The sequence below is a fragment of the Plectropomus leopardus genome, chromosome 13 (genome assembly GCF_026936395.1).
Source record: "Plectropomus leopardus strain MGB_pleo_1.0 chromosome 13, ASM2693639v1, whole genome shotgun sequence".
Lineage (NCBI taxonomy): Eukaryota > Metazoa > Chordata > Actinopteri > Perciformes > Serranidae > Plectropomus > Plectropomus leopardus.
In genome coordinates, this window is record NC_142188.1 from 31,974,488 (window position 1) to 31,992,459 (window position 17,972).

Here is a 17,972-nt window from a genome sequence, read left to right on the forward strand (position 1 = left end):
GCCATCACAGTGAAATTCATTTTTTGCTCTTTCTTTTTACTCAGTATAATTACTCAAGTTTCAGCTTTGTATTAATTTCATAAAATATTTTAAATGTACTTTCTGTAGAAGTCCAAGCAAATGAAGTGGGTGTGCTTGTGGCAGTTTATGAGGGTGTATGTTGGGAGATTGTGGGTGTGGGGAGCTTAAAAACATTTGTATCTACAAAAGGGACATGCAAGAAACATTATTATTATTATTATATTAATAATAATATTATTATGATGTTGTTATTATTATTATTATTATTATTAGGAACTACTGAAAATGGATTTCGAATTTTAAGATTATTTACTTGTCATTTTTTTACTAATTTGTGCATGACATTTGTAGGAGATTTCTTGGGTCATTATGTTCTTCCCTGTATTTTTGAAAGAAATCTAACTATCTCAGGTTTCAGAGGTTTAAATGATTGTTAGAGGTGTCTGAAAACAGCTAAAAAATACTGGTGTTTAACACCATGGGTTAACGTCACTGCACATCAGGACTCACCTCTGCAGAGAGCGGGTGGTATGCCCACACACAGGAGATACTGGTAGATCATGAAGATGGACAGGAAGAGACAATATTTGGGCCAGATCCTGGCTATAGCTGCTCGCCGCCGCCTCACCAAGATGGCCACCAACCAGCAGCCATGGATGATCACCAAGAAGTTCATCCGCTGGCCAATCACATTCACCGTCATCAGGAAGCAGATCTTTTCAACAGAAGATCAGTTTGGAGTTTTAAACAAACGTAAAATCTAAATTATTTGTGAAAACTCCAGTGTTTACTTCTCAGAAAAATACCTGAAGAAAGTGAAAAGGAAGATTTTTTTTTTTAATGATAAGGGTAGCAATAATTACACAAATAACAAGAAATTGGTAATAAAATTATAATGTAAAAGATCATAAATGGAAAAAAAAAATCTTATGAATGAAATATATGAAATGTGAGAAACCACATACATATATTTGAAGAAAGATGGGAGATATTGATTACATAACATGAATGCTTTTTTTTCCTTTATTTTGTTCCTACCTGTCTCAACATGAAATTTCTCTATTCATCAGCCTATGTATTTTGAGTTATCTTCTTTTGAATTACATGTAAAAGATTGCGATAGAAAACTTTTTTCATATTGCAATATTTACTCCCATAGTATCGCAGTTCCTGCAGTTACAAGATTTTCCTTTTTAACTTCCTGCTGCGTGATGAAGTGATATCTCTCTGTTACCTCTAATCCAAACTTGTAGAAGGTGTAGTTGAGCAGGTACTTGAAGCAGGGGAGGAGGCCCTGGTCCAGAGTGTCCCTGGTGGCGGCGGGAAACAGAGCAGGGATGGTGGGGGGAGACCGCTGCAGCTGACGGTAGTGGTGAGCCTGGTGGCGATACACTGTTGCCTCAAACACCAACAGCATCAGCACCATTAAATGGTCCTGCAAAAAAACAACAAAAAAAAAACATTCAGGACACTAATTCAATTATAAGTTCAATTTATTAGACCTTTACTGGATCAGCAGACAGCAACGAAACAAGGCAAAGAAAACTTAAGAGCTGGATGTGTAACCTCATTATTTCAAGAGTACTAACTTGACTGTGTCTGTGGCACTGCTGAACTTAATTGTGGTTCAGAGTTTTTTTTCAGTTTTTAGAAGGGTTGATACACCTAGAATACAGAACAAAATATTTTCTCATTTATGTGTAGCAGCATCTACTTTTGGTTTTATTTACCAAGGTTTTAGAAAAATAAAACATGTTTCTGCCTCTCTACCAAGGCAGTGGAGATGAGTTCAATTTCATTTGTGCAGCTCACAGCATTGAAAAATGACATTTATTTCACATTTTAAAATTTAAAAACAGCTCAAAAACGCATCAGCTCTCTCCAAAAACAGTACAGATGAGTCAGAATTTGCACAGTTCTTTTTTAACTGTGCAAATTCTGACTCATCTGTACTGTTGTGAAATGACTCACATGACTGATGTGACAAGTCACACGTTTTTGTCAGAATAACTTTTAAGTGACTTTTGGTTTCAAACAGGACACAAACACTGGTCTCCTGGATGAAAGTCCGGTGCTTGTTGGACACATCCATATGTAAACAGGCCTTCATGCTCTTTATACTGCATCACCAGACTCTCTCCTTTGCTCTAGTAATAATTACTACAAACACTACAGTTCACTGGGGCTGTGCACTTCTTCTGCCACTAGATGGCAATACCTGTGACCAATCACACCTGAAGCACTTTTTGCACTTACTAAGGGTTTTTTTCCTTAAGTCTAAATTCTTGCTTGTGTTGTACGTCGCTTTGGATAAAAGCGTCTGCTAAATGAAATTGTAGAATTGTAGAATATAGAAAATACACAACCTGCACCCCAGGTATTACCCTTTGAAACCTGAGCAAATTGGCTTGATTTGGGAAGAAGGCAATGAGCAACTTAGAAAGAAATGGCCTCAAAAATTAGCAATAAATTAGTTACAAACATTACCTGAAAATAAGCACAAAAAGAAAAGTACAAAACAAAAAGAAATATGAAAATTAACTCGGGAAAAGATAAAATAAAACAAGAATCTTTCTGTAACATGATTTCAAATATATAATTATAAGAAATAAAAATATAGTTTTCCGGACATTTTTTTATTTTTTCTTCTTCTTTTTTATAATATCTAATAATTTCCCCACAGCTAATTTTCAAGTCATTTTCTTGTCACCTTTTAGTTTTTTTTTCAGTTTTTTTCAGTTTTCAAATTGCTTTTCTCATGTTTTCAAAAGAAGTCACATCATTATACGCAGGCTCCATAGATTTCAATTCTTCTGGAAGGCATCTAAACACAGCACAGTAAGGTGATGTTGACCCAGGTTTTAAAGCGTTAAAAGACTAAGAAAATAGCAGCAGCCTGGGATTTGATTCCAGCCTGGGCCCTTTAGCTGCATGTCTAATAAAGCCAAAAAAAGCCACAAAATAATCTTACAGAAAGGCCTTTTTTTCTTTACATTACACAAACAGTACATTGTCTTTATGAAGCACTTTAATTTCCAAATCATCATAAACCTTATATTCCGATTGGAGTCACACCATTCGCTGAGGGAAAATGCTGTATATTGACTCTACCTTGCTGTATCCCAGTACAGTGGCATCTTTCCTGATGCCAAACCATTTGGCTGGATCCACTGGGTTCTTATACAGAGAGGAGTTCATCATCTCCTCTGGCAGCAGGTTGGTTGCATTTGTTAGTGGCTGTGATCAAAAGAAGACAGGAACTAATTCAGAAGTTGGACAATCACAAAAAGTATCACTCCAGCTTCTACAGGATCACATCACCATCCTTTCAAGTCATGTTACTCTACAACGCCAGCCGTCCCTGCTCATGGAGGGAAAAACAGCGAAAGAGGTGAACAATAGTCAGGATACTGAAAAAGCACCGCTGCCTCAGTTCTGTTCTTTATTTTATCATATCTGGTGCAGAGCTGTCAGCTTGGACAAACAGCAGAAACAGTGTGTTAAACACATCCTTGTGATGGTATAATATGACTGTGTGAGACTTATAGATAGCTTATGATTGAGTGATGATTGATATCAATGACATAAACATTCCTTGGATCTGATGCTGAGAGCTCTGGGTTTCAGATATGACTTTTTTCCTTAAAATTACTCTCTCTCTCTCTCTCTCTCTCTCACTTTTTTTTTTCCTCTCTCTCTCTCTCTCTCTCTCTCACACACACACTTGCATTTTCTTACGCTTAGCAACAAAGATGTTGCAACATGCAGAGTCGCAAAACATTGCTGCAGCAAAGGTCAAAATTTACCTAAGAATGTAATAATTTCCTGAAAATGTCATAATGTTTGCACTTAACCAGATCACAAATAAAGCAAAACCCAATAATGTAATGACTTGACAAATAACTAAAAAAATGTCTTTATATTAAAGTAATAAAAATTGTGTACAGGCTATTGCAATCTTGCACCAGTAGGTGGCATAATTGAATGAAGTGCTTTAGCCTATTCCACAATTTCACTTTAAAATCAGTCTCATTGGCCTGATGGCACTCTGAGGATGCACTATTTTCCTGCACTTGCCATCAACAACTAAGTTGTGCACTCACAGAGATTTTACAGTACTATTGTTTACTTAAACTGAAGCTAACTTTGTATTATTGGTAATGAATCATCAGGTGTCTGTGGGACATTCCAGCTTCCCCACCTCACAACCCACAGAACCAGATCCACCACCAATGCCCTGGTGCCAGACACTACAGGACACGCCAGGAGGTCCAGTGTCCATGCCTCAACAGATCAGATCCTAACCTTGGATCGGACTTGGTTCTGGTCTGTCAAGGCACGGACACAGAACATCTGGTCTACGTCCCATGGATGTTCCATCAGATTGGGATCTGGGGAATTTGGAGGCCAGGTCAATGCCTTGAGCTCTTTGTCACATTCCTCTGGCCATTCCTGAACAGTTTATGTGGTGTGGCGTAGTGCATTGTCCTGCTGGGAGGGCACTGTATGTGTATATATATATATACATATATATATATATATATATATATATATATATATATATATATATAAGAGCCCAAGAATATGGTTAGAAATACTACAGAGGCCTAAATTACAGGATGGCTTAGCTCCCTCTCTCTCTGTAACAAAATAATCAATATTATTCACTTCACCTGTTAGTGGCTTTAATGTTTTTAATGTCTTTGTAGTTCCTTCATCCTCTAAGACAATATATTGTTATAAATGAAATATTACGTCATGCCTGTTGTCACAGACATTATTGATGCAGATTGTGTGTGAGTGTGTGTCTTACCAGGCTACAGTTACTGGAGTACTCAGCAGGGTTGACCACACTGAGCTGGTAGAGCATCTTACACACGATGATGGCACACACCCACACTGTGGACAGACAGGACGCCATGGGCCTGAAGCGGCCGTACGGCATCGCCAGAGACCACAGCACCACCAGGACCAGGTTCATCACGGACGGCTGCAGACACACACATTTAGGTCAAAGGCACCCACTCAAAATGAGCACATTTGAGAGCTTCATGATTATATTGGTGTCTGATTTGCTGTACACACACACACACACCCCCCTCATCTTTACCTCTTGGAGTGAAACCCACACAGAGAAGAAGGCCACCATCTTGAGGATGTGGAGCTCCAGAAGCCTCCAGAGAAACACTTGGATTTTGGTGAGAATGTCTGAGAATCTTCTGGACAGAACCAGTAACCTGTCCATCACCAGACCCCACTTACTGGGCACCAGCTCCTCTGAGCCATGGAAGAGAGACAATAGATGGACAGAGAGGAAGAGGATGAAGGGGAGGCAGGAGAAACAGAAAAACAGAGATCAGTTTATGAGATTTTAAGAAACTTGTGTTTTGTGAGTTTAAATGAGTGTACTCACAGAGAAACCCAAAACCATCAATAAAACGAAAACAGTACAGTTGCTGACTATTCTGATGACACCCTGGATGCACACCCAGTAAATAAAACTCTCCAGAATACACAGTTTCAGAATGCTGTCAGTAAGTAGTTTGAAATCATACATATGGGAACAATATAATTACTACTTTGTTTGTCAATAAACAATGTTATTGTGAAAATGTGTCTTTAATATAAACTATAATAAAAAGTTTTACTTTTGTTGTTTTTTTTTCTCACCTTCATCCTCAGACTCCTCATCGATGTTGGTCCCCAGGTCTTCCTCTTCAAAGGTGGTTCCCTCATCAGCAGAGACGGTCTGCTCTGTCCTCTCAATGCTCTTCTTCCTGCAGGAACATTCTCTAATTACATCATATATCCAATATATATATGTGTGTGTGTGTGTGTGTGTGTGTGTGTGTACAGCTATATACTAACTATAGATAGACACAGACAGTTAGATAGACATACAGGACAGGACACATACATACATACACTATATGGACAAAAGTATTGGGCCACCTACAGGAGCTTTTATTACATCCAATCCTATATCCACAGGCATTAATATGGAGTTGGTCCCTTCTTTGCAGTTTTAACAACATCAACTCTTCTGGGAAGGCTTTCTACAAGTTTTTGGAGTGTGTCTGTGGGAATTTTTGCCCATTCATCCAGATTTATACCCCTGTGGCAATGGGACTGAATGAAACACCTGAATTCAGTGACTAAGAGGTGTTGCTCAATACTTTTGTCCATATAGTGTACATCAAATGCGACTTGGATTGATGAGTTAACCCTAAACATGATGTAAAATTGAACTGAAACAGTAGCTTGTGAGTTGTAGTGGTCAGCAGAGTGATATCATAAAAGGGAGTGTGTGTTTGGATTTCTGCTGCCCTATATTTATATTTCTAAAAAAAAATGTGGCTGTCCTCCCAATTCTCCTGAACTAATAATACAGATGTCCAACAGTCCTCTATGCTCCATATCTCTGTACAGACCCCACCCAAATATTTGTCTTCACACAGACAAAGGGTCGCATGCCAGAGGATGCAATGAAAACACTCACACTTCACTTTCATTGTGCCTCAAAACAACACTGGCCAGCAGTACGAAACATCTTCTTTTCAATAGGACATGAGTAGTAAGAGTGTGCAAGTGGTGTTACTTGTGTATGGGTGTCACATGCTCCAGGTCAGTGATTCTCATGAAGGGTTTGTGGAAGTAGTGCAGCTGCAGAATACAGGCCAGCAGGAAGAAGCCGGGGATCAGGATGCTGCTGAAGAGTTCGGACAGAGCAAACGTCTCCAGACCGATCGCTGCCAGCCTGAAGATGATAGAGGACGACAGAGGGGCACCATGACACCTTCATTAGTTCTGTTTTAAACCTCTACCATTGTTATTCCTAAAGAATAAGAATAAGAACTAAACAAATTACCTTCATTTGCTTTGTAGTGATGTATTTTGGGGTATATAGGCCTTGAGCATCTAACACTGTCTTTTAGCGAGCTGTAACGTTTAACTCTTAGGGACTGTTTGGCACATTTTCCATACTTTTCATTCTTCATTTTTTGATCATATGGCATACATCTTGGCAAGTCTGTGTATATTTGTTTAATCTTGGAATTTCCAGCTCAGCTCCTACAATGAGTCTAAAATACACTGTGGAAACTAAATTGCTACATTCAGACTGATAAGTGCAAAAAATGTTCCACTGAAACCCATTCAAACTTGCATTTTTGATCCCAAAGCCACCAACACATAAAAACATGCATTGTATTATTTCTGGGTGTTATTCTGGACTTTTGCCTTGGAATTTGTTATTTTGACTATTTTCTACCTGATGATGTCATTTTTACCATATTTGGCATATGAAGAAATTACATGCTATTTCCACGAGGTGCTCTGTCATAATCAATGTTGCTGTTAATCATTGACATATCCCAGTGATGACAAAAAGTCTACTTTGCATGCAGTATAATAACAGTAATGTATTTTTTGTGGCCTTTTGAAAATCTAAAAACATAGTGGCATTGTAAAAAAAAAAAGTTTTTTTAAAGGGTTAAAATTGTGAAAATTAATGAATATTTGATATTTATGATCAGCACTGATGTTGGTTTAAAAAAAATCAATGAAAGTAAAAAATCATATTAATGTGTAACTATTTTTATAGCCTGATTTTGAAAAGTGCATTTTGTGTGCAGAGCAGTATGAGTGTGAGTATCTGACACTGCAAAAAAAAAACAAAAAAAAAAAACTGCTACTACAAATCACTGAATTATGCCAGGCTGTAATAATAAAATAATAATAATCTACTTAGCATGTTGTATATTTAAAGTATATTGAATGTAAAATATTTTTTAAACCATGATTTTGAAACACACATCTTGTGAGTGATGTGTTATAGCAGGCCATAAGGGTCAAATAACAGAAATTTCTATTTATTTAAGAATCTCATACTACAAATTAATGACAGCAGAAGCAGTGGACAGCTGGAGGTGAGACGCAGATGCATCAGCAGGACAGCGAAAGACAGGAACGTACTGTTCTTCTGTGAAACCAGTAAAGTTTCTCCAATATCCAGGGAAGTCTTCAAACTGGTATGTGTAGATGGAGATGAGCACCAGCATCGTGTAGGCCACAACCAGCCACCAGAAGATCTTCAATAGGCGCCTCCACAGAGAGTAATACACCTGGAAGAGAAGAACAAGTCACTCAGTGTAACAGATTTTTAAAAAAAAATAATAATAATAAAAAGCTAGGGAATATGAAACATATAATTCTCATAAATTTACATTCAAAATTATGTTACAGATTTTTTAAATAAATTTTAAAGAACTTTTTCCAGGTCATACCCTTGTGTGTTTTTTTCTTTCTTTTTTCTTTTTATTATACATTTTCAGGTAATTTTCTTGTTCTCTTTACTGATCATTGTTGGGTCATTTCTTCTTTTGTTGCCCATTGCCTTCTTCCCATGTTTTTGAAAGGTATCAAGCCATTTTGCTCAGGTTTCAGAGCTTTAATGTCTATTTCTAAATATACATATGTATGTACATAAGTTTATTAAGTCACACCAGTTTGAAGAGGTGCCTGGGTGTTTAAAACAAAACTGTCACAACTCAACATTTGGTCACAGACCAAGGTCTGTTCCTACCTGATAGAGACAGAGGCAGAGCAGGAACAGCAGCATGTAGATGATTTTGTATCCAACAAGTTTTCCAGCAAAGGAGACCATGATAAACATCCCTCCGCACACATAGATCCAGTACTTGGCGTAACAGCTCATCACCATGCCTCCCAAAACCTTCAGCACCGACTCATTACCTGCTCCCTCTTCTGAGGAGGAGGAGAGGGAGAGGGGTCAGACAGTGATGGTAGGATGTAAAAGACAAAGTCATCAGGTGGATACTGAACATGGTAAGAAGGACTGTCGACAGGGACACACAAAGCTGGCTGTGAGATTTATTGTCAACAGAATCACGTTTGCATGGCTACAATGCATGTATGTAGTTTTTTCTGTGTGTGTGTGTGTGTGTGTGTGTGTGTGTGTGTGTGTGTGTGTCCATGTGTGCGATTTCTGTAAACTGGCCCCTTTGTGATGCTCTGTAAAGCCTATCAGAAGCTCCAAATGTGCTTAACCTCTTACAAATTAATAGAAACCTAGACTGGGCTGTATTTGAACCGTTATACAATTTAATCTAATCAAATGGCTGCACTATACAGTATAAAAATAAAAAGCTTTCCATTGTGTTGAATGAGGAAATTATTCATTTAACACAATGTTACAAATAATATTAACTACTAAAATATTACTTTATCATGTTGGTCCACTTGATGTGACTCTTGATATGATGGAAAAGGCGTAGTTTGATTACACTGTCATTGTAGTAAAAGTGTCTTAGAAATGGCACAGAGAAGGTTAATGATTGTTATTGACATGTTATGCCGAGTTATTGTGAAAAAAGCGCTGCAGAAGCATATGTTAGGTTGCACTAGACGCTGACACTGTTGTGTGAGATGTCATGCCTGTCACACATCTTTTGATTCTGTAATGCCAGCATGCTAGCTATAATCACACACTTTATCACACATTATTTGCTTCTGTGTAAAAACCCAAAGGAGGCCTAATTAGAGGACTTCATAGCAGTCCTATAGTGCAATCTCTGTGTAAAAAGGGCGCATGACAGGAGCGGGCCTCTTGTTGGGATGGGGCCCCATCCCCTTTGGCAACATGTCTCTCTGCACTTCCACATAACAAAAGCCACTATAGCAAATGTCAACCTCCGTGTGTGTGTGTGTGTGTGTGTGTGTGTGTGTGTGTGTGTGTGTGTTAAAGATATCTGACCTCCTGTAGTGACTTCCTGTAGTGGTGTGGCCATTTTCCTTTTCCTGCTAAAGTTTTCTTTCACAGACTGACGTACCAACAGCCAGAAGGTTAAAGTGAACAGGAGCTGTAGAGAAAGAGGGGGACAAAAAAAAAGAGGGAGAGATGGAAAAACGCCCAAAAAAAAACAAAACATGGAGAGTAGGAACTCAGTTCACTGGACTGGGAAAGACTTCTCGATCCAATAAAATGACCCATCCAGCCACAGCTGAGCTGATTTAAATGAGCTACAACAATATAAAACCTGATGCTGAGCTGTGTAAGTGTTAGAAGTGTTTTCTGTTGATGAACTTGGAAAATCAGGTGATGAAAAATATCATACAGAGTCTCACGATAGGTCACAGCTTCATAATTGAGTCACCCAAGTATCTGTTGTGTCATCTTACCATAGCTCCCAGTCTGAGGCAGGGGTACTTGGCTCTGTCCAGTCCCAGCTGTCTGAGGCTCATGGTGCCCACTGTGGTGGGCAGTTCAGGCTGCAGCTCCATGGCCCAGACGTACTGCAGGCAGCACAGAGCCAGGCCGTACAGCAGGATGAACGGAGAGCACAGTGTGGCTGCGTGCCGCCTGCAAGCAGAGACATACAACTGAACTCAGGTCAAAACCCTAAAAAACACATCACTTTCACTTTCTACAAAATCCACTCTTTAGTTTAACGAGAGCAACCACTGACCCAACACAATCAGTTTCAGCAGGAGTCAATTAACACATTCAAAAGCATCAAGTCAAACATTTGAAGACATTTAAAGATTCCTTATTTGTTCTGCAGATACCTGGCCCGCAGGATCCAGATGAGACACGCCCACAGCAGCAGCACAAAGGTCAGCCAGCTGTGGTACGTGATGCTCCAAACCTGGAAAATGAAAAATATAATAGCGAGTGAGTGAGTGATTCTGCTAAATAATCTGATTCTATGGTCTTATTAGAAATTAATCAAATATTTACACACGTAACAGTGCAATAGTAAGTCTCCTCATTTTATACCATTTTCTTTGACTGCTAACTTTACTGAGTGTAATAAGTGTTTAAAAGACACAAAATAAAAAAAAATGTTTGTTTTCAACTTATTTTTTGACAGAACAAGTCATTTTTATCATTCATATTCTATTTTCATAATAATATTAAAAGATTTTCAGGTGTTCCTGAAATTGCTCCCATTCGGTCATTAAGTGCCCCTTTAAGAAATCAGCAGGCCTTTTGGTAATGATGGTATTTTACAGGGTTTTTTTTTTTCACTGTTAAAACTATGACTAAAACAAAACCCATATAACAGATTGCATTGCCTAATTAAAAAAATGCAGCTGTACAGATATAAATGAACATGACTAGGCACCCTGTCACCTTCATTTTTTATGAAAATAAATTATTTTCACAAGTTAGTAAAATCTTTTTTTGTGATTTCATTATAAATAAACGAGGTCCGAATAGAATTGTTTGAAGAAATTGTTTGATCAGACATCTTTAGATTTTAGATTTAACCAAGAAAAGAATGTGAAATTATTGTAGATTTCTTAGAGAAACAAATACTTTGCTGTAATTTAATTATTAGCATAATACTTCTCCCATTAACTAAAATAAATTGCTGAGAAAGGGACAAAATGTCTTTCTGATAATGTACATTTTTTTCACCACTATGCAATGAAAATATTTCATAGTTTGCAAAGTACAGTACAATTTCCTCCTGCAGCTAATGTGCAAGTGCTGGAGTTTGACCAACATGCCAGTATTTTATGGTGATGTGTCATTTTGAAATGTACAGACTCATGGTTTATTGTGATAATTACCATCATGGCGATGAGAGCACAGACATAGCTCTGCTGCATGACCACCTTCCCCAGCAGGAAGAACGGGCTCTCGCTCTGTCGGGGGCCAGTGGGGCCACTGACACCTGCCAAACACAACAATCACGTCAGTGTGCAGAACATCAAGAACATACCAACCGAGGAAGATCATCAAGAGATGTTATGGGTCCTACATCATCATATCTGACAAGTCATTTTGACTGTTGAAATAAACCAGTTTATTACAGTTTGGCTCTTGGTTTCATAATTTTGGGCATTATTTCTATGATAGGTAATTATAATGGACGTATAAAGACAAAATAATTAGACTATATGAAGTCACCATATAGAATCTATCCAATTGTTAAGGGTGACTTATGGTATACGGCTCTAGATTTTTCTAAGTTCTTCTTAAGTTACAGTAACTGATTATTTCTTTTGTTTATATTTGTTTTTATCTTCTTCCTGATCCTTTTTAGACATGGGATGTGTATAATAGTTGTTTTCAATCTAAATCTGATTGTTGTGCATTAACATGAGCAAGTAAAATTACATGAAATGTACGCTTTCATATTTTGATATATGTAATTAAGTGGTGAGTCTGAGCTGAATGGGTCATTTATAGTAACCATTGTCATTCTGACTACTGTGTCACAAATGACTTCCTCCGGATTGTCAAATTTATTTTGAAATCCAGAAGATATTTCCTGCTGTTTTAATGTTGTTACACATGCTGTTTTGGTAACAAAGATAATTTTTGATAAAAATGGAGAACTGATACCCAGATCTGGCTCCGTCTCTCCAGCTGCAGTTCCTCCTCTGCTGCCCTCTGTGCCCATAGACAGCAGCATGAGCTACAACAGGAGAACACACACACACACACACACATATAACACTTACACATCTGGATTATATAGTGACTATGTGAACACAGTTTGATTCAGAAGAACAGAAATACATGAATATTAACCTGTGTGTCATCTTCATAGTCCTCTTTTGGTTGATTCAATGACTTTAACGCCACCATCTCTTCCTCATCTCCTTTCTCTTGCTGCTTCTTCTCCTCCTCCTGCTGAAGCCAAATACAGTGTGTGAGAGGAAACACATCTTTACTGACAGCTGTTTTTAAAGATGAAATGAATGCTACAATCATTATGTAAAAGTTTTGATCGGTTGCAGAGTCTTCATAGCTTTTTTTTAATCATTCATTACTATTAAATGCATATCTGTTCCAATCATCACCACTGGACTCAGCAGGTAGCTGCATTTGGACTGACAGCTCACTGTATCTGCCCAACAGAAAACATTTGCACTGAAAATCAGGGGTGTAAGATAAGATAAGATAAGATAAGATAAGATAAGATAAGATAAGATAAGATAAGATAAGATAAGATAAGATAAGATAAGATAAGATAAGATAAGATAAGATAAGATAAGATAAGATAAGATAAGATAAGATAAGATAAGATAAGATAAGATAAGATAAGATAAGATAAGATAAGATAAGATAAGATAAGATAAGATAAGATAAGATAAGATAATCCTTTATTACGCCCACAATGGGGAAATTTCCAACATTGCAGCAGCAAAGGGACAGATTATATAAACTATATTAATAAATACGTACAAAAACAAGGAATGTGCAGGATAAAGATGAAGGAAATAAAGCACAGAGGACGACATAAACAAACAATATATACAGTATTTACAACGCCAAGAAACTCAACAGTTAAATAAAGAATGTTTACAGTTGCATGAGTGAAAGTGAAATTGCACTTGTGGTATTAAGCTGTACAAGTGGAGTCAGTTATTGTTGTGTGTGGTCTACTGGGAGCAGTTCTGGTTGTACAGTCTGACTGCAGCAGGGAGGAAGGACCTGCGGTAACGCTCCTTCACACACTTGGGGTGAAGCAGTCTATCACTGAAGGAGCTTTCCAGTGCAGTCAGGGTGTCATGCATGGGGTGGGAGTCGTTCTCCAGCATGGATGACAGCTTAGCCATCATCCTCCTTTCTCCCACCACCTGCACTGAGTCTAAGGGGCACCCCAGGACAGAGCTGGCCTTCTTGATAAGTTTGTCAAGTCTCTTCCTCTCATAAATAGGTAAAAGTAAGGGAAAAAAACAACATAAAACATTTATTACCAGGAATATTTTTAATTATGTGAAAAACACTAACGTGTTCTGTAGACTTACACATGTGAACCATAAAGTATAGTTTGATTTTTTCAATACCAGAGCCAATACTATATCTAAGTTAGTGTACCAAGACAAAAATGGTACATCTTTTCACCCTCACTTGGAGATTTTTTAAATTTTACAAAAAAAGCCAGCATTCTCAGATGTAAAAGGCTGTCTTAACAGATGCAGCCATTGACCCTCATTCAGAGTGCGTTTTAGCAGCTTATGACAGTTTTTTATAGTTATTTCCACTGAGAGTGAAGTCTTATGCTCATGGCTTGTGCACTGTTGAGAGTTTCACATTTTTCCACTCTGTTCACTGTACATTTTTACCTGAAATCCACAAGTTGAAAAAAACTTCAGCTCAGAGCAGAAAAGCACCTAAGGTCATTGGTAGTTTTTCTATTGACATTAGCAGGCCTTCTGTGGTAGCAATGACTGTGTCCAGTCTGCAACTGCCCCCTGGCTGCCCTTTTTTATGCAGATTGTAAAGATCTATGAGTTTGCTCCTCAGTAAAATAGCGGTTGAGCCCAGGAAAAATGAGTCAGTGTTGCCTGTCAGAAATTTAAAAAAGATGCAGCATGTTGCAAAAAGCCCTCTGTCTGATTTGGGCAGGCTTCAACAAAAAGTGAAGATTGGTGCGCCTCGTATTTTGCCAAAATAGTTGACAACTGACAAAATTTTGATGCCAGTCAGGAATTGTGATCAAATACATGAGCAAGTGATGGTAGTCGTAAGTGGCTGAACACACAGATACACAGTAAGCCAACCATCCAGAAGAGAAGATCTCACAGCATGTTGCCATACATCTGTGCCATTTTGCCCATCATGCAATCCAAACATTCAGTGACAACTTTTTCTTCTGAATGACTTTCTGATACTCTCAGCCACGGACATATTTCAGTGGGGCCCAATAAAGAAGAAGCATCAGGTACCTGGTTAGGTGTTGCATGACATCCTGTCTTGAGAACGGTTGCTATGGTAATATAGAGGAGGAAGAGTATTCCTGGGTTGACGTAAACAGGCCAATCATGATTGTCATTGAGGTTCAGGTCATAGGGTGAGGAGCAGTTTCCTGGTACGATGATGTCCTTCAGTCCAAAGAGTCTGTGCAGGGACAGAGAGAGAGAGATTATTAGAGAGACAGAGGAGGGGCAGGGATAAAAACAAAAGGAGATAGTTATTAAATGACATGCAGAGCAAGCAGCTGTAACTTTAGGATTAGGAGGGTTTAATGGAAGTGGAATGAGGGGGAATTGTCAATCTGCATTCTAGAGGGTCCAGTCATAAAAAAAAAATAAATAAAATAAAATCTGGTAGAGAAACCATTCAGTGTCAATTAAGAAATGGGCCAAGAGTGAAATGTGGATGTGAGGGATATTTCCAGCATCCACTCTCTTACTGACAAAATATCTAAAGACATTGACCAGCATTGTTTACAAAGCAAAAGATACTTTTCATTTTAGGGGCATTGACTTTTCACTATGAGAAAATGATTCCGTTCTGAAGCATCACTTAACTGTTGTGGGTGAGATATGACCTTTTGCGGTTGAGCTATGGTGTTGTACTGAACCATATAGGCTATTTAGGCAAATGCACCTGGATCTTTCAGAGAGTTTTTTTCTGTTTCAAGAAATGAGCCAAAGCATCAGAGAAAAACTCCAGGATCTTCTCCATTGAGAAAGAGATTGATTCAATGCATCAATTTAAATAGAAAAATGAACTACAGATTTCCAGACCACATAAATAATATATCATCACTGAAGCAAGAGAAATGATTGTTACATTGAGTCATTGAGTGTAACTGTTATTATTGTAAATATTACAAAGAGAGTTACCAACCAAGACACTGATTTGCAGCCAACCAAGAGAATGTCTATGTTTAAGGAAATCAACAAATAGGGGTAAGGCTTTTTTTTTCCTTTTTTTCTTTTTTTTTTTTTTAGCTGATCTTGGATAGAAATAAACATGGGATATCCAAATATGACACTTGCAACACATTCCAAAAATGTTGGGCCATGGGCATGTTTACCACTGGGTTACATCACTGTCTCGTTTCACAACACTCAGAAAGCACTTGGGAACTGAGGACACTAATTGTTGAGGATTTGAAACTGAAATTATTTCCCATTCTTGCTTGTTATACGACTTTAGTTGCCCAACAGTCTGGGTCTTAGTTGTCCAATTTTGTGCTTTATAATGTGCCATACATGTTCAATGAAAACCAGGTCCAGACTGCGGGCAGGTCAGTCTAGTAGTTGCACTCTTTTACTACGAAGCCACACTGTTGTAATGTGCAGAATTTGGCTTGGCGTTATTTCGATGGAAAAGGCAGCGACGTCTCTTAAAAAGACGTAATCTGGATGGCAGCCTATGTTGCTCCAAACCCTGTATGTACATTTCAGCATTCATGGTGCCTTTAAAGATGTGCAAGTTACCCATGCTATCACAGACGCTTGTTTTTAAACTTTGCACTGGTAACAATCTACATGTTCCTTTTCCTCTTTAGCCCAGAGGACAGGGCGTCCAAGATTTCCAAAAACAATCTGACATGTAGAATCATCAGACCATAGCATACTTTTTCCACTCTGTGGATGTTCATCTCAGATGAGCGTTTCTTGATGTTGGTGATATATCCCAACTATGTATCAACTTTTTGGGGATATGGGTTATACTTTAGTTGTCTCAATTAATTTTTTCTACTTCAAGTGTTCTAATATTTTGTCTGTTTACTAGAAAAATAATACACATGTAGAATCAACACAGTAAATACAATTAAACAAAATTTTAGGAATGATCAGCTATTTGTAGCCCTAAAGTAAATGTTATGGTACAGTTTAAACAATGAGTAATACTCAAAAAATACAAAAAGATATGACACACCTCAGGGTTTTATCACTTTAGCTGTTTTGACTTATAATTACTTCGTAATGATCACTGTGTAAGGTTTTCCTATTTCTATAAGTCATAAATAGGAAGACAAATTATCTTAATTATAGAAATATAGACAGGCAGACATAGTGTGTTGACAGCTGAGTATACTGACAGATCTAGCAAGAGCCAGATGATAGATGGGAGAGAAACAGAGAGGGAGACGGATACGTAATTATGGAATGCTGCACTGCTCGCTCATCTTTCTGCAATTCAGCTGATAGGCTCTGACCTGACGAAGCATCAACTGCTAGCTGCACGCTAGTCATTCCACACATTCCTCTCGTCACATTCCTCTGCTCCAGCACGCACATTCACTTTCTGTTTTCTTATCTTTGTGTCTGAACTCACACACTCTCTCTTATCACCTTACGCTGTTTCTTTTCCTTTTCCACACATATTTCACACATTGCAAGCGTACTAATAATAGATACTAATGGTTTGCTGGGAGGAAGGAATTTGAGCTTTGAGCCCTCTGCCTAATTTTTTTTTGTAGCTTCCCTCCATGAAATCTCAGTGCCACACAGATACAAAAATAGCTGCACCTGGAGGAAGAGGGATTTGAAAATAGTTTTTGACCTGCTGTAGATCAGTGTTTGGGCACTGAGCAGGCACAGTAGAGGGTGCTGTTTGTTGCCCTACCAGCGACTCATAAAAAGGTGTCATAGAAACTGAATTTAAATTGTTCAACTGAAATAATGATTTGATAATCTGATCGTGAATCACATAATTTGAATTAGTATTGTTCAGCTTAAATAATTGCAATGAAAAACTGAACATGAATGGCAAAATTTGAAGTTGCATTCATTAGTTTAGAAGTAAATTATGTTAACATGATGTGGATATGTACTTTGTTAATATTATTTAAGAGACATGGGATAGGCTTTAGGATGCACTTAATGCCATGTTCCATCAATCTTGGAGGTCAAAGGTCAGAGATGGTAATGACACATTCCAGTATAACATGTCAGAAAACCATAATGATGTTAGCAATACCAGTTTAAGCCAGGTTAGCCATTATGCTATAATGTATTTTGCACATTCAAACATTATAGCAACATGTCCACAGGTAGAAGTTTGACAATACCATGTGTGCATCTTTTTTAATGACAAAAATAAGACAGGAGGGCTAATTAACAGTACTTCATTATAGATTTCATTACTGTTGATGCACGGAGCAGCCATTTTGGATTTTGAGGTAAAAGTTGGTGAGGTTCCTAAAAATTTCAGAGTCAGATATCCAACG

At 37.9% G+C, this 17,972-nt stretch overlaps 1 protein-coding gene across 3 annotated transcripts in view; it reads right to left on the bottom strand.

Annotated features, from left to right (window-relative positions):
* piezo1 (piezo type mechanosensitive ion channel component 1 (Er blood group)) overlaps positions 1-17,972 on the bottom strand; it is a 105,115-nt gene that overhangs the window by 30,614 nt on the left and 56,529 nt on the right. Inside the window, exons 7-22 of one of the 3 annotated variants that reach the window (XM_088087050.1) lie at positions 14,731-14,902; positions 12,587-12,685; positions 12,398-12,470; positions 11,620-11,723; positions 10,609-10,688; positions 10,222-10,402; positions 9,797-9,902; positions 8,606-8,787; positions 7,996-8,144; positions 6,620-6,778; positions 5,692-5,798; positions 5,132-5,298; positions 4,835-5,011; positions 3,133-3,258; positions 1,256-1,456; positions 532-736 (exon numbers count right to left, since the gene is read on the bottom strand). In XM_088087050.1, the coding sequence (XP_087943176.1) occupies positions 532-736; positions 1,256-1,456; positions 3,133-3,258; positions 4,835-5,011; positions 5,132-5,298; positions 5,692-5,798; positions 6,620-6,778; positions 7,996-8,144; positions 8,606-8,787; positions 9,797-9,902; positions 10,222-10,402; positions 10,609-10,688; positions 11,620-11,723; positions 12,398-12,470; positions 12,587-12,685; positions 14,731-14,902 (2,288 nt within the window). Of the gene's footprint in view, positions 1-531; positions 737-1,255; positions 1,457-3,132; positions 3,259-4,834; positions 5,012-5,131; positions 5,299-5,691; positions 5,799-6,619; positions 6,779-7,995; positions 8,145-8,605; positions 8,788-9,796; positions 9,903-10,221; positions 10,403-10,608; positions 10,689-11,619; positions 11,724-12,397; positions 12,471-12,586; positions 12,689-14,730; positions 14,903-17,972 lie in introns of all 3 variants that reach the window. The other 2 variants (XM_088087051.1, XM_088087049.1) reach the window with 2 other exon arrangements.